The sequence below is a fragment of the Rhipicephalus microplus genome, chromosome 2, assembly GCF_043290135.1.
Source record: "Rhipicephalus microplus isolate Deutch F79 chromosome 2, USDA_Rmic, whole genome shotgun sequence".
In the NCBI taxonomy this organism is placed as follows: domain Eukaryota; kingdom Metazoa; phylum Arthropoda; class Arachnida; order Ixodida; family Ixodidae; genus Rhipicephalus; species Rhipicephalus microplus.
Genome location: NC_134701.1, coordinates 267,358,042 through 267,372,779, shown reverse-complemented (window position 1 = coordinate 267,372,779; position 14,738 = coordinate 267,358,042). Strand labels below are relative to the sequence as shown.

Sequence of the window (14,738 nt, the reverse complement as noted above, 5' to 3'; positions counted from 1 at the left end):
GCGACGCGTATGCAAATATTGCGCAAACGAGTTATTTCACGCTCCAGAAATGACTCGTTCGCGCAATATTTGTGGAAGTATGGCCAGCGTTTCAGGCTAATGAGGCAAGTGCTCGAGAGAAATCAGCGGTATGATTTTCCCAGGATAGCCGTTACTGAGATGATGGGGTCCGAATTTCGGTTTCGATATGTGGGGTTTAACGTCCCGAAACCACCATATGATTATGAGAGACGCGCGAATTTCGGTTTTGGCAGCGCTAAAGTGTACTATACGCATCCGTTCGACAAAAAACGAAGGAATGCTGCCCGCACACACACACACACACACACACACACACACACACACACACACACACACACGCACACACACACACACACACACACACACACACACACACGCACGCACACACGCACGCACACGCACAGAGAGAGAGAGAGAGAGGATGGAGGGAGGAAGAAAAAAACAATTTTTCTCGTATTAAGCTACTGTTTTACCACCATACCACACATGTCGCGAGGAAACGCACACAAATAATACACAAGCGGCGACGCCACATTCAAGTTTACGCACCGATCGTCGTGATTACTATTCGACAAAAATGAAGTTAATTATCTTCTGGGGGAGGGGGGAGTCAAGAGACATAACACACTTCTCAGAAAGTTTCGTTTTGCCACACCGTCGCGAAAATACAAAAAAGAACGCCTTGAAATCCGTGACGTCACTTTCAGATATTCCGATTCGAATTTTAAGTGTGAACTTTGACCTTGAATTTCTTTATTAACAAACCAATGATAGTTAAATGAATGATAATAACAGTCTTCAAAGTAAGACTGATCAGTCTAACCGGTTCATCGTTTCACTATTGCGTCCCTTCAAAGAATACGAAGTGGCCAATTTTTGTTTCTGAACACTCTACAGCAGCGACTTTCCCTAACCCGCCTCGAAAGCTGTCCCATTTTCCTATTTTTCAAAAAAGTTATAAGCACCACAATTTGAAACTCATCAGAGGGCGCTGACCTAATACAGTTAGAGATGATCCATTATTCTCGATGCAAACTCTCTCGAGCTCGGGCTAAAACCAGGGGCGACCAGGAACCCGAACTTGGAGATTCCGTCACGTCAATTAATTCGGCGCTGTGCACGTGGGAGTCGACCCGTCAAGCCACGAGTAGTAATTAAGGCCACGTACAGCAAAGTGTTCGTGTACCGTGCAGCATAAGCGAATGTACTGTTGCCTTCGGGCGTTCGCTCACACGCGTTCTCGTCTCGCACTTCACTGACTTTTGTATTTGTTTGTTTTTTATTCCCACCTTCCCATTCCCCCAGCGTAGGGTAGCAAACCGGGCATGTGTCCTGTTAACCTTCCTGCCTTCTCTCTTGTTGTTCTTGTCTTCCTCCTCCTCCCCCACAAGGATCTCCGCATGCATTCTTGCTTGTCACAGCCGAGGCTGTGGCCAGAAGAGCTAAAGTATAGCACAACTCTTGCCACCAACGTTATAGCGAATCCACAGTCACGTTGCAAACCAGGACTCAAGCCAAAATGCGTAAATCGCTCGTCCCGCAGATCCTCAAAGTCACAAAAGAAAACGCCCCGCGCCACATTTTTCCACTATTCACCGTCCTTGTAAGGAATAATAAGCGTTCGTCACAACTGCGGAGAATAAATATCTACAAAGCATACCTTCTTCGCTTTCTCTGTCCATTGCGAAATTAAACGCCCTACATCACCACCACCACTATCATCATCATCATTATCATCATCAGAGCACGCATCGTACTCCAAACCCTCGATTACTTTATCTAATTCGCTATATTTTACTTTGAAACAGAGTCTAAAAGGCCCACGTACGATTAGAAAGCTGCTTAAACGCCAATTTGTCACACGAAGACAGCTCCGGTCGTCGCGGTTGCGAAAAATAAACTTCGGCGAGGAAAAAACTGCTGTTTATTTATTTTTTTATTTATTTATTATTTTTTGGCTTTGTGCCACCCGTTAGGACGAGGCGCGCGCGCGGTTTGGCCACGAGCCACACAGCACCCATCCACGCGTGCGCAGCGACGCGTAGGAATCGACGGCATCGTGCGTGTCTCGCGCGCGACAATAGACGGAAGGCAGCAATATCGCGCGGTACCACTCACCAGATGTCTCTACCGTGGATACAACCACGCATGACGTTACTTCACATAAGTGCAAATTATATACGAAAAAGAAGGACGAGAGAGAGAGAGACACGCTGCGATGCGTGAACATCACTCCATCAGACAGAAAACGCCGATTTTACAGATATCCATGATCCCACTGAGTTAAGGTAAGCTTGGTCAGACGAGCTGTTCAGCCCTCGACAGAACGGGAAAATCACGTGTATATAGGCGTCGTCGGGCATTGTCCGAGAAATCACATAAACGCCCGCCACTCCAGCGAGAAAAGTCGTGCGCGGGGCATTGCGTGCGCGTCGACGTGAAGCTATTCGAGAAGGGGATCGAGCGAGAGATATGGGCGCTGTTCGGTCTTCGCTGCGTCAGCGTACATAATGGCTTCTCTATAGAGAGGCCGCTTTTCCCGAGTGCATTTACCACAAAGCGTTTTCGATGCGACTTGTTCAGTGTGGGCCGGAACTGCCACAGCGTATACGCGCAGTCTGGCACGTCGATGCCTCGCAGGCCTATATACGCTCCACGAGTGGTGGATGCCACAGCCAGAGAGAGCAGCACTACGGGAACAAGGGACATGCCGACGCAGGAACAGAACGTGGCGCAGACTGCCACCTCAACCGCTCGAAGGAGTAAAACAAAGGATCGGTACGCGTGTTCGTGCAAAGTTCGGAGCAAAAAGAAATGCGACGAGCGTCCTGTGCGGGCACAGCCGCAGACTCACCGGCCGAAGACCCATCCGGTCGCCATGGCCGCGCGGCCGCCGGAGGGCGGTCGCACTCTACCAAGTCTGCGGTGCGCCAAAAATATACGCCCGTCCACGTGACGGCGTCTCCAGATGGGACCCCGAGGGAGGAGGGTTCGGGCCCGCCTTGCCGCGTTTCAGGAATCGGCCGCAGCAAGAAGAAACCGACGCGCCGGAAGTTGTCGCATCCGCCGCCTCCACTCAAACTCAATCTCCTCTGATCTCGCCTGAGGATCTCAGTGACGATCGCAGTCACACAGTGGGACGCGTTCAAAAATCGAGGATCAGGACACGCAACAGTCTCGCGTTCACCTGCTTGCACATACACATATCGCGCTTAGGGAAAACGCAAGCCGTCGTCACTGCGCAGGCGGCCTTCCGTCACTTAGCCTGAATACTTAGTTCAAGGTTATACTATAAACTGCGCAAGACAGAACATTACACTCTCGAACTCATTTTAGGCATCCAGCGTAGTTAAGTCTAATCTAAGCGGTTCTAAGAGTGAAAAGAAGAGAAAAGTCAGCCCCGTAACTGTATGCTTCAGGGAGCGACACCTCAACAGTAGCTCACAAGAGATGGGGGTGAGGAGGGATTTAAAGGATAGGAATAAAGGTGTAGAGCGAGAGAGAAAGAGAGATGAGGTAAGCCAGAGAGCGACGACATATCGAGGGGATAGGAGAGACAGGAAAGATGGAAACACGGTCACAGTAGTCCGACGACGGGGCACCACTTGCGAGAGCTCTTGTCGGCGTCAGGAAATGGCGTAGAGCAAGTCCAGTCGGTCAGAGCTACACTGTCGTCGGAGGTCAGCGTCAGGAGATCTAAGGTCTAGTGTAAGGGTCTGGAGCGTGTGCTAGAGAAATAAGTAAATAATTAAGTTCATCTGCACTGCGCGCAGTACCACGATAGATGTATCTAAACATGGCCTTTTTCTTTCTTTCTTTCTTTTTGTGCACCTAACTTATGTTGCATAGGGCGGACCACGCCCGAAAATATCCAGTTTTCAATTTCGCGACTCCCCTATGAGAGAATTCTCGAAAGCACAGATGCAAACTGGTTGTGCAGGCCATTGAAAAGATAATAATCGACCCACATGCTATAAGATTCACCTTAACAACGAGATATTCTATACATGTCCCTAGGATTACGTCGCGCTGAATCAGCCTTCAATCTGCATACTGCCTCCACGTGTATTTCTGACAAGATCTATCATCGTCCGCACGTTATTCGCGGAGATCTCGCTCAGACGCTCCTCGAGAACCGGTGATTGAATTTAGCACTACCCGCGGCCCAATTTTTCTTCACCTTGTGTGATTTAGTTGGTATGAATAGACGGTTTCCGGAGAATCCAATTTACTCGTGTACGTGTCACAGTACGCATTGCCCGCCTTTCCCGCATATACGCTGGAGGGACGTCGCTGCTCCTCTTCCAATTACTCCCATTTCCAAAGAGGCAAAAAAAAAAAGCGAAGCATAATTTTTGCCCTTTTAGTACTACTAGCACGTACCATGTATCATCCCACAAGGCATCGTTCATCTGTTTCTAAAAAAATACAATTACTTTCTACGAAAACACTAATATACAGAGCACACAGTAAACTATCGGAAAATAACCATTCGCTGACAATTGTCATCTATAGACGAGCACAACGCCTGCACACTCTCGAAGAAGGAAGGAATAAAAGTTTGGAAGTTAATTTAAGAATAGACAGGAAACAAAAAAAAAGTTAATATCTATACGACAGGCCACATGGGCACGAATGAGATAACGGAAGATAATAACGTGCGCGTGTATGCACAAAGCACACACACACAAACACACCTGAACAGAAGGAAACGACAGTTAGGCAACACAGAAAAAATGACAGCACATTTTACTATGTTTTATGATTTCTGACTCGCCTGGTCCATCTTTAAAATATGCACGTTAACTCTCTTTTGATGTTATGCCCTCCGACGAGAGTATAGCGATCTCCTCAAAGGGTTCATGCGCCTCTTTAAAGAAAGCTCTCTCTTCTCTCTATCTTTCATCTCCCCCATCCCCCTCCCATGCGCAGGATAGCAAACCGACTGCCTATATATAGGCTGGTTAACCTCCCTGACGTTCTTTTCCTCCTATTTTCCTTCCATCCTTTAAAGAAAGCCATACGCGTGCCAATTCAGACTTTCAAAAAAAAAAAGAGAATGAAAGAAGGAAAGAAAGAAAGAAAGAAAGAAAGAAAGAAGGAAAGAAAGAAAGAACCAATGATTTTGTTTTTTCGGAACATTTTTTTGGAGCAGTTTAAGGAATCTTGCTTCCGTTTTCTCGCGTCTCGCGTTGGATTCACGCAGGTGCCATGTTTGATACACGGAAAGCCAGACGTATGCCTTACAACGCGCTGGCGCGTAAACTCCTCGCCGAGCCCTGTAACTGTATGTTGTTTAGTGGTTCTAGAAGGACGAAGAAGGCACCTAATTTCTGTCTGCCTCTTGGAGGACACGGCGCTGTACCTTCTGGGGGAAGGGGGAAGGGGAATGAAAGAGGATAGGGTTGATAGAGGAGTGTGTATGTGTAGGGTGTCAGGGCTCGTTCGTCATGGCCGGAGCAGCAAACAGGGCAGCAGCAAGGTGTAACTATATATAGAGAGCAGGAATGTAGCGTGGCGAAGCTGCGCATCTCCTCTCTCAATTGAAAGACGGCGCGGCGCTGCGTCTGTACGCGCTGACGCGTTGTAACGCGTGCGTGTGGTTCGAAGTCGAGCTAGGCTGCGCGTTTGAACAGCCAGCCCGTGAACGCCAGCCTCGCCGTAACGCTAATTTGTCTGCTCGAGCCAGTGAAGCGACCTCGAAAAACGCCTGCGCCGGGTGTTAGGCGCACCACGTTCGGAGCAGCAAAACGCAGTAGAGAAAAAAAAAAAAAAACGGTGTGAAGGAGATAACAAAACATAAAATAGATGATTGCAAAACAAATCATATAGCCACAAGAAAAGAAAAGAAAAAGATAGAAAATGTCACAAAGTCACATGAAAAGAACAGAGAAGTACATGATTTGATTGATGTGTGGCGTCTAACGCCCCAAAACCACCATATGATTATGAGAGACACCGTATCGTGTATGGTTCCGGAAACTTCGACCACCCGAGGTTCTTTAACGTGCACCCAAATCTGAGCACACGGGCCTATACAGCATTTTCGCCTCCATCGAAAATGCAGCCGCCGCAACCGGGATTCGATCCCGCGACCTGCGAGTCAGCAGCCGAGTACCTTAGGCACTAGACCATCGCGGCGGGGCAGAAAAAGTGCAGATGAACTCAAGATAGCCACTACAGGAAAACAAAAGCGATTTGCTGCTCCACAGTTCGTATAGTTTTCACTGAGCGTGAAACTGGCCTTAAATTTGATTAAGGTGTATGCAGCGGTAGAGTCGTCGCGGGGACCTCCGAGGATGTTCAAATACACACTTCAATTCGTTTGACACCCACAGAACCGGCAGCTTGCGGATTCACTTGGGAGACAACGCTGCCCACACCATTAGCGAGCACACGTGCGCAGGTGACGGCATAGAGACACGCGCACGACTAGAACGCGAAGAACGCAAAGCTATCGGACGTAGAGAATAGTGCCAACGAGAATCGTTATATACCCTAGAGAAACGCTACTTCGTGACTAACAATTGCCGTCTCCGGTTCCGTCAGTCTCGGCGAACTTCTCCCGTGCAAGCGAAAATTACTCCGGAAAAGAGATGAGGGGGCCGTCCCTCCGAAGCGAAAACGTCCCAAGTGTATACCTTGCTCTTCTCCAACGCTTCTCGCACCGGCTCCGCCCACGGCCGAGGCGCCCAATTTGAATTTCAGAGGGACGCACGCGGGCGGAATGAGATTGTGCAGGCAGGCGACAAGCTCGGTGGCGGCAATCAGTGGAGCTCACTCGACGAAGAGTTGTACAGAATATATATAGGCACGTATCTACAGGCTCTAGACCGTACTTCGCTTCGCACAGAGAGAGTGTGATAAAGAGAGAGAGAGAGATTTGATGTTGCACTAAGTACACCACCTCCTGCCACACTAAAACCGTGCTATATCACTCGAGCCCCCCCCCCCCCCCCTTTCCCGGGAACGAAACACCGAAAGGTGATTTATGTGAAGTTCTATATATAAAAGACTGCAGTTGTATATAAAGCTTACAGAGGCACGTGCCGTTCAACTTCACGCGCATTGCGTGTTTGTGACGCTTGCAGCTCTATACACTAAACACTGTTTCTCGGAATACTGCTCAACTGTAAGCAGTCACACTAAATTCAAAGCACCTAGCGAAATTAGGCACTATATATACTCATATACAGTGTCAGAGAGAAATTGCGTAACTTTCTTTAAAGATAAAAACTTGAAAACTTGCTTCAGCTTTCCCATTTACTGTGAATGGAATGCCGCGTGCATCAGTGAACACAAAGCCGAAGCCGGGGTGAAATATAACCAGCGTTCCCTTGTCTAACGTGACTTCCGTGACGGAAATGACGCGGTTAAATTTATCTGCTCGGATGTTGCGCGGATTAGTAAACTGATCCACTACCGGAGGAGAAAGTAATGAACAAATCGATCCCGGAAAGTGGGATGGATGCACAGAAGGACAAGAAGGTCAGCCAAATTTAGGCCGAAGAGAGTGTATACAGTCAAACGTAGCGGTTACTTCGTGGACCGATACTAAGAGTATACAACTAGTGCACGATAAATGTCTGCGTAAGCGTTTTAATGTGGTTCGTATAGCGTGCGTTAAATTTGAATGTAGCGAAACGTCACACCACCCACGCGCCCAAGTAACAATAACTCACAGCCAAAATTACGTAAGCTACAAGGCCGCCACCACATTGGGCGGATAAATGAATATTTTCTTTAAAAAGAATGAGATGAACGCCGTTTCCATCTATTGAACACACGTATATTGCGTGCGTGCGAGTGTCTGTGGCGTGCTTGCGTGTGATAAGGACCACTGCGCTGAAACTTTTTTTTTATTTCTCGCAACGCTGCGCAAGAACGCGAAACTATGCGCGCCTTTCGAACTGTTTGTCATTTAAAAAATAATGTATCGGTGGGTGTCGTGCATAGAAAACAGCCCACCGTGAAAGGTAATGAAGACAGATTAGCTCTAAACTGCGAAAGTTCTATGCCCACGCCGTCCACTAAAAAGAAGAAAACGCAGCAAAAAACACATAAAATAGCCGTACTATATAGTTTTTACCACATACGCCGTTTTACACTTTCAACGGTGCTTGGCTTCCGTTGAAAACTCCGGCGCGTATCGACAGCCTGTGAGGAAATAGCTTCTGACACCTAAACTACGCATTGAAGTAAACGCATTCTAATTTGGCACAGGTGAGCACTTATTCCCTCGGGAAGCTGGTGCACAAGAGAACGGTGCCACAAGAGGTTCCAAAAATGAGACTACGGAAACAAAAATGGTTGATTGCTATTTCTGAGGAATCGGAATTATGGCACGAAAGTGAATGATGCCTTTATAGAATAAGCTGAAGCCTTCTTAAACTTGAAAAAAATACAATTGCATAAAGTTGTTCAGTGTACATCTACTGAAAAAAAGGAAGGGTAGTAAGTAGATCCAACGAGCCCTCTTGAAACGCGACATACTATGAGAAGCTATACACATCACACCTCTGTATTTCATCCAAATGCTCCCATGTGCTGGACGTGTCGTCCTGGGCCAATTCCATGCACTCACACGCTGTAACTCTGTGTCATGCAAACAATGCCGAGCATTTCAGCATTAGCTTATCACAGACGCGCTCCTGAGCCATGTATAACAAGAAACAAAAAACGGAAGCGCATTAGGATACCTGAAGCGAACCGAGAGACATCTCCGGCGAGTAAGAGCGTGCTTTTTTTGCTAACGCCTTTCCCGTCACAAAAATGTGACAGAAACGTCATTTCCGTAACGCCTTGACGTAACCACGTCCTTTCCGTCACGGAACTAACGTGCTTAAACTTTTGTTAGAACTCATTCCGTGTCCGATTTTAATGCCTTCTCTCACAAAACCTTTTATTTCCAAAAAAAAAGGTAGAGCCATACGCAAACACATCAAGCAGCAGTGAAAACGTGCTAAGCGTTGAATATGTTCATCCTTTCCATTTCGTAATATCTTACACGTGTGCTTCAAGACTGCCGGAAATTGCAGCCACGTGCTCAGCAAAAGTACCGCAGTGAAATATTTCGCGCTTGCTCCATACGCATTAAGCAATCCTAAGTGCAGGCTTTTAGCGCTGCAGCCCGGACATATACGACGTGTTTCGCGAAATGCGTCGCAGTGTAAAATGAACGATCGGTCGTGACGTCAGCGTGGATTACTCGCACTTGATTCATTTACCACGCCCGCGCGCTGCCAGGCTTATTTCTCAAGGCTGCGCACTCGGCAGCTAAAGCTTTCACGAGTAATCACTCATGCGAGAGGTCTGTATTACCGCAGGGCGCTACGTGACTACGCCGCAAATTGCGATGTGATGATTGCAGCCAAGATGAATGCGGCTAGGCGAAACGAAAATTCGTCCGTCTTGTGTGCGCGCTAACTTTCCCCACGCATATATCACAGAAATAGGGCAAGCTCCACAACTGATCCACTAAAAAAAAAAAGGGGGGGGGGAATGCAAATGAGACAGGCACTGATTAAGATATCTGAATAGACATAACCAATAATTAAAGAAGACTGAAAAGAACACAGCATAAGCGCTATACATCCCATGTATTTTTGACAATGTTGAGGACCCGTTTTCTCATTGCCTAAAAGGAGTATCAATATATTAACAATAACACTTTCTTTCTTCCAAATTCGCGCTCTTTTTAGCTGAACCATGTTTGATCAATCTACCGATATTGCAATGTCCGGGAATTGTTTATAACTAGGGCTTACATTTTGAGTTAATGCGCATCCCCCAGAACTTGTAACACAAAAACTGTGTAAGTGTACAATTTCAATTGTGGTTAACTAGTCGTATTGACTAACGTAGAATAGAAAAAAAATAATAATGAACTGGATATCTTGCAATACTTAGGGAATATTCAAGGTTCGCAAATAATCGAGCTTAGAGCAAAAAAAAAAAAAACAGCTGACAAGCGATTATCTTTTGCCACAAACAACGCTGAACTACTTTTTTAGCTACCAGCTTGGTAATAATACCCCCCCCCCCCCCTATTTTTTTTTTTTGTACTCGACCGTTTTGGTCAGGCTTCAATCCTAATGATTTCCGAGTTTTGGCACATGCGGTGCTGCCATTACTGAACGAAAGAACAAAACACAGAATGCAGCAATCTTCTCGACCATATAAAGCCTCCCCCCCCCCCCCCCCCAAAAAAAAAACAGACAGTATAAAGGCTTCGCGGCGAAATTCCGATTACATCAACAGCTCTGCCTAATTGCATCGCAAATATCCATGTCCATTAAAGCATATACCTGTTGTCAACCTGCACGCGATTCTCCACGAAGGACGCTGAAAAGCTGAAAACGTTGAGATTCGACGGTGAAGAGCTTACTGGTTCAGAATTCAGCCTCTCAGTACGTCGCCAGTATTTATTCGCATTTAGAAGATAATTACGCTTGCCGAAGACCTTTTGTACTCTCCATATTTGATCTTATCGACAAGCATGACCTACACAAAGTGTGATGAAGCTGCGAGCTAAATAAAAATGTTGAAACAGTCGCACTCCGAAGGATTAATAAAGGATAAAAAAGAAACTCCCAAGCATTTCCCCGAGGGTGAACATGGTTAAGTGCGAATACACGGGGTGGTGCTATGAGGGGTATTTATTAATTCGCACTATTATATTTATTAATTACACTATGGTGCCTTTATGGTGTAATGGTTCCTGGGAATCGCAATTTGATCACACGGGGGAGTTCACGTTAACTCACTGGCGAATGCCAACGAATTTTAACTTTTACTCCCCCTCACGACCCGCTCTCGACGGGAGACTGAGAGAGAAGGCGGGCGCGCGAGAGAGAGGGGTGCGCGCGCAGCTGCAGCGAGCGAGGAGAGCGGAGGAGCGAGCGAAGAGGGAGGGGGTATAAGGCGCGTTACTGACACCGATATCAGCGTCGCGTCCGTGGCTTATTCGGTAGAGCGTCGCGCTGCGGCCCGCCAAGTCCTCTTTCTTTTAAAGATAGAGAGAAGACTGCGGACGCCGCCGACGGCGGTGGATGGTTTGGGGTCGCTTATAAAGTGTATTCACACTTAAAAAAAAAAGGGGGGGGGGGGGTAAGCAGCGCCTCCGGGTTGCCTTAACAGAAAAATCAGTCATACAAAAGTTACCCGGAAATTTCTTATATACAGCTGATATTAGACAAGCACTCTCGCTATGGAAGAGGACGTGTTTTCTGTCTCTTGTTAAAAAAAGAAGAACCGTGCTCACGCTCGGAGCATATACAATGGCAGTGATTTGGGGGTGAGTGTTCACTCACTACTTGTCTTAGCGAAAACTTGTTTTCAGCCTCAAAAAAAGCTTTCTAAGAAAATCACAAATATAGATAATACGCACAAAGCGATCCACTTCTCATATTGCAAAGGAGAAATTTTTTTTTTTTTTAAAATTGCCTAACATCGTGCCCCTAATGAACCGTCGGGATTTGCCCAGGACTAAGGGCCGCACGTTTAAGCTTCGTTTCGCCCGTTAACCATCCGCACGGAGTGCTTTGGCGGTGATTTTTCAATGTTGAAGCAGGGAGACAAACTTCGATCGAAGAATAGCGCTAGAAAGTTTTCGACACTTTCTTAATAGGGCTTTTCGGGGGCCTAGTTGAATCATATTGTCAAAAAAAAAAGAAAGAAAAAAGAACATCACTCAGCGCAAGAAAAACGCGAGGCAGATTCCTGGCAAATGCCACAATGAACAAGCGCACTTGTTACAGGACGGTTTGTTCATCAAAAAAAAAAAAAAGGTGCGTTGGTGAACCTACCGTCACCAACAATCACTCGCCACTCGAATGAATTTAGATATAGCTCGGCACGTATACGACATAGAAAGTCTGTTGTTATATTCATCTCTCTTTTTTTGTTGTTGAACGTATCTGCGCATGCGCCAACGGTGTACACATATTTCATAAGGACATTGTGTAATAAACAGCTGAAAGTATAGCGCTTTTCCTTGTGTTCTTCCTTACATGATGCGTTTTTCTTGCACAAAGCAGCTTTTTTCTTTGTCGGAAATGTTGTAATCACAAAAGTCTCCTGTTAAAAAATTTCGGCGATATTATTACACGATCCCCCCTCCCCTCGCACGTCAACACACACACACACACACACACACACACACACACACACACACACACACACACACACACACACACACACACACACACACACACACACACACACACACACACACACACACACACACACACACACACACCACACACAAACACACACACACACACACACACACACACACGAAGCATGCTTGTAACGGTGTTTAGAGGAAGCGTCGCGAAGTGTCGCCCCCACTATAATAATAATAATAATAATAATAATAATAATAATAATAATAATAATAATAATAATAATAATAATAATAATAATAATAATAATAATAATAATAATAATAATAATATCTAGAGTTTTACGTCCGAAATCCACGATATGCATGATTACGAGAGACACCGTTTGCTCAGGAAATATGGACCACCTGGTGCTCCTTAACGTGCACTTACTAACATCGCGGAGTACACGGCCCTTATACCATTTCACCTTCATCGAACACGCGACCTTTGGGTCAGACGCCAAGCACTGTAGCCACTGTTCCACCGAGGCGGACATCGGCATCCCGTATACGGTAGCCACATTCTTACCGGAATATGGAAACCGGTCTGGAGGCGGCATCTTGTGACGCCTCGTCTTATACGATGCGTTTGAAACATTTTCGCGTTGTGTAGAATGTTGTCGTCAAGGGACAATCGTAAAAGGAGAGCACGTTAGGACTTGTGTCGCTTCCAAATGTTTAACCCATGCTGCAGTAAAGAGTGTCTAGACCACCTCTCGAATGATCGGCATTTTGTATGGCCATAATAATTAAATACGAACCATCTGCAGACAATTTTTCGGCGTCGGCATCGCCGTGAAGTTCTGTGTCTCACGTAAATGTTATTTCAATTAACTGCTAAAAATCGTTTGAGTAGGAATTCACGGCACTTATTCGTCTACTGTTCTAAACTTTCTGACAAGACAATTTCAGCATAAACGGTTCCGCAATTAAAATCATTTCTATTCCAGCGCCATAGCTCCCTGTCTAATTAAGTATATCTCTCAAAAAGAATTCTTAAAATAACAGTATACGGCAAGAAACGTGTCCTTAACTGTTCTGGGCACAGCGATGCGATTGATTTTTACAGACAGCTAGCACAGCTGAACGGGCGGGATACAGCAGATGCTTTTAATTTTTTTTTTTGTTTAGAACGATCAACTATGACACGGGAGAAACATTGAGAACGGCTGAATTCTTATTAATTTTCCGTGCGTGAGATATTAAACAAGATATCACCAACAGTGGGGGTTCGCAATGTTCAGGGGGGGAGGGGGGGGAGAGTTAATTCGACTTAAAATCATGTCTCTAAAGCACATGCGACGTCGTGGCCGGTGACAACCAACCCATCCATGCAGCTTCCAGAGCGAAAGCCATAAAGCTTCATTTCTAAAGAGCGCGGCCACGATTATATAGCACTGGCCTACGCAATCGCATGCAGCGGCCGTATTCCACAGGCGCCCTTATATATGTAAACGCCGAGGCCATCCCATTCAATTACGAAAGCACGCGCCAGCCGACTCGGCGGTTGGTGGAGACGGGCGAATGCGTCGCCGCGAGAAATACGATCCCACGGCCATTCCCGCGACGCGCAGGAGGCACGCCGTCCCCGCTCTCGGTCGCCCCGCCATGGAGAGCTCAGAATGCGCAACCACACAGCCAGAGCTGTGGTTATGTATACGCTGTGTCACTTGTTCCACGGGACATTCGACCAGGGCGTGCAGCTATAGCCGAGACGACAATAACCCCCAATTACCTTGCCACAGTGAAACGGAGTCAATTGACGACGACGTCAACAATCTCGAAATGCAGGTGCGTATATATATATATAACGGTGGACAACGGCGGACACTAAGTATAAAGCTTAGGTACAACGCGGCCGTTGTCCAATAACGGGCTTACTAATTTCACCGATGTCGACGACCGAGGCAACGAAGCGTGACATTCTTTACAAGCTTGCGGGTCAAATAGCGTGCACGCGACGACTTGAGAGTGCTGCAGTTCACGCTTGAGGTCGTCACGAACATGCGGTGGAGCGGCGCTGCCAGAGCTGCAGAATTACAAAATCCCGTCGAATTATAAGGTACGTCTAAGCAGTTTTACTTTATCAAACGACGATGAGAAGCGGGGTTAATCCTAAATAGATAGATAGATAGATAGATAGATAGATAGATAGATAAAATTTGCCTAAGGCGGCGGCGCAACATAGTACCATGTGGCAAAGCAAAACAAAAAAAAAATTGGCCCCGTATCTGCATGTTTCACTGCAAGTGTCGTCGAAAGACAATTTACTTGCGTCTGAAGACAGTGAACAAAACGTTTATTTGATGTTCTGCGCGAGAAACTCGGTGCATTGTATTCTGGAAACGCTGCGTTAGTGTCTCGATCCGAGCAGCGAAGGCGAACAAGCGCATCGAGGCACGTTAGACACGAGCGCCATCTGGCAGTTATCTTCGAAAACGAAAAAAGGCGTGCACGCCAGTCTCGGAGGCGATAAGGTGTAGAACGCAAAGCGACGGGCAGGTGCCACCACCTTGTCGTCTTAGCAAAGCGTTGGAAACACTTGCCTTTT

The 14,738-nt window shown here is 46.6% G+C and overlaps 1 protein-coding gene across 2 annotated transcripts in view; it reads right to left on the bottom strand.

Annotated features, from left to right (window-relative positions):
- Positions 1 to 14,738, bottom strand: part of LOC119170012 (uncharacterized) — a 417,618-nt gene that overhangs the window by 53,134 nt on the left and 349,746 nt on the right. Inside the window, exon 1 of one of the 2 annotated variants that reach the window (XM_075881169.1) lies at positions 2,876 to 2,916. The exons of the other annotated variant lie outside the window; for it this stretch is intronic. Coding sequence (XP_075737284.1) covers positions 2,876 to 2,901 — 26 coding nt within the window. The 5' untranslated portion in view covers positions 2,902 to 2,916. Of the gene's footprint in view, positions 1 to 2,875; positions 2,917 to 14,738 lie in introns of those variants that run through there. 2 annotated transcript variants of the gene reach the window in all.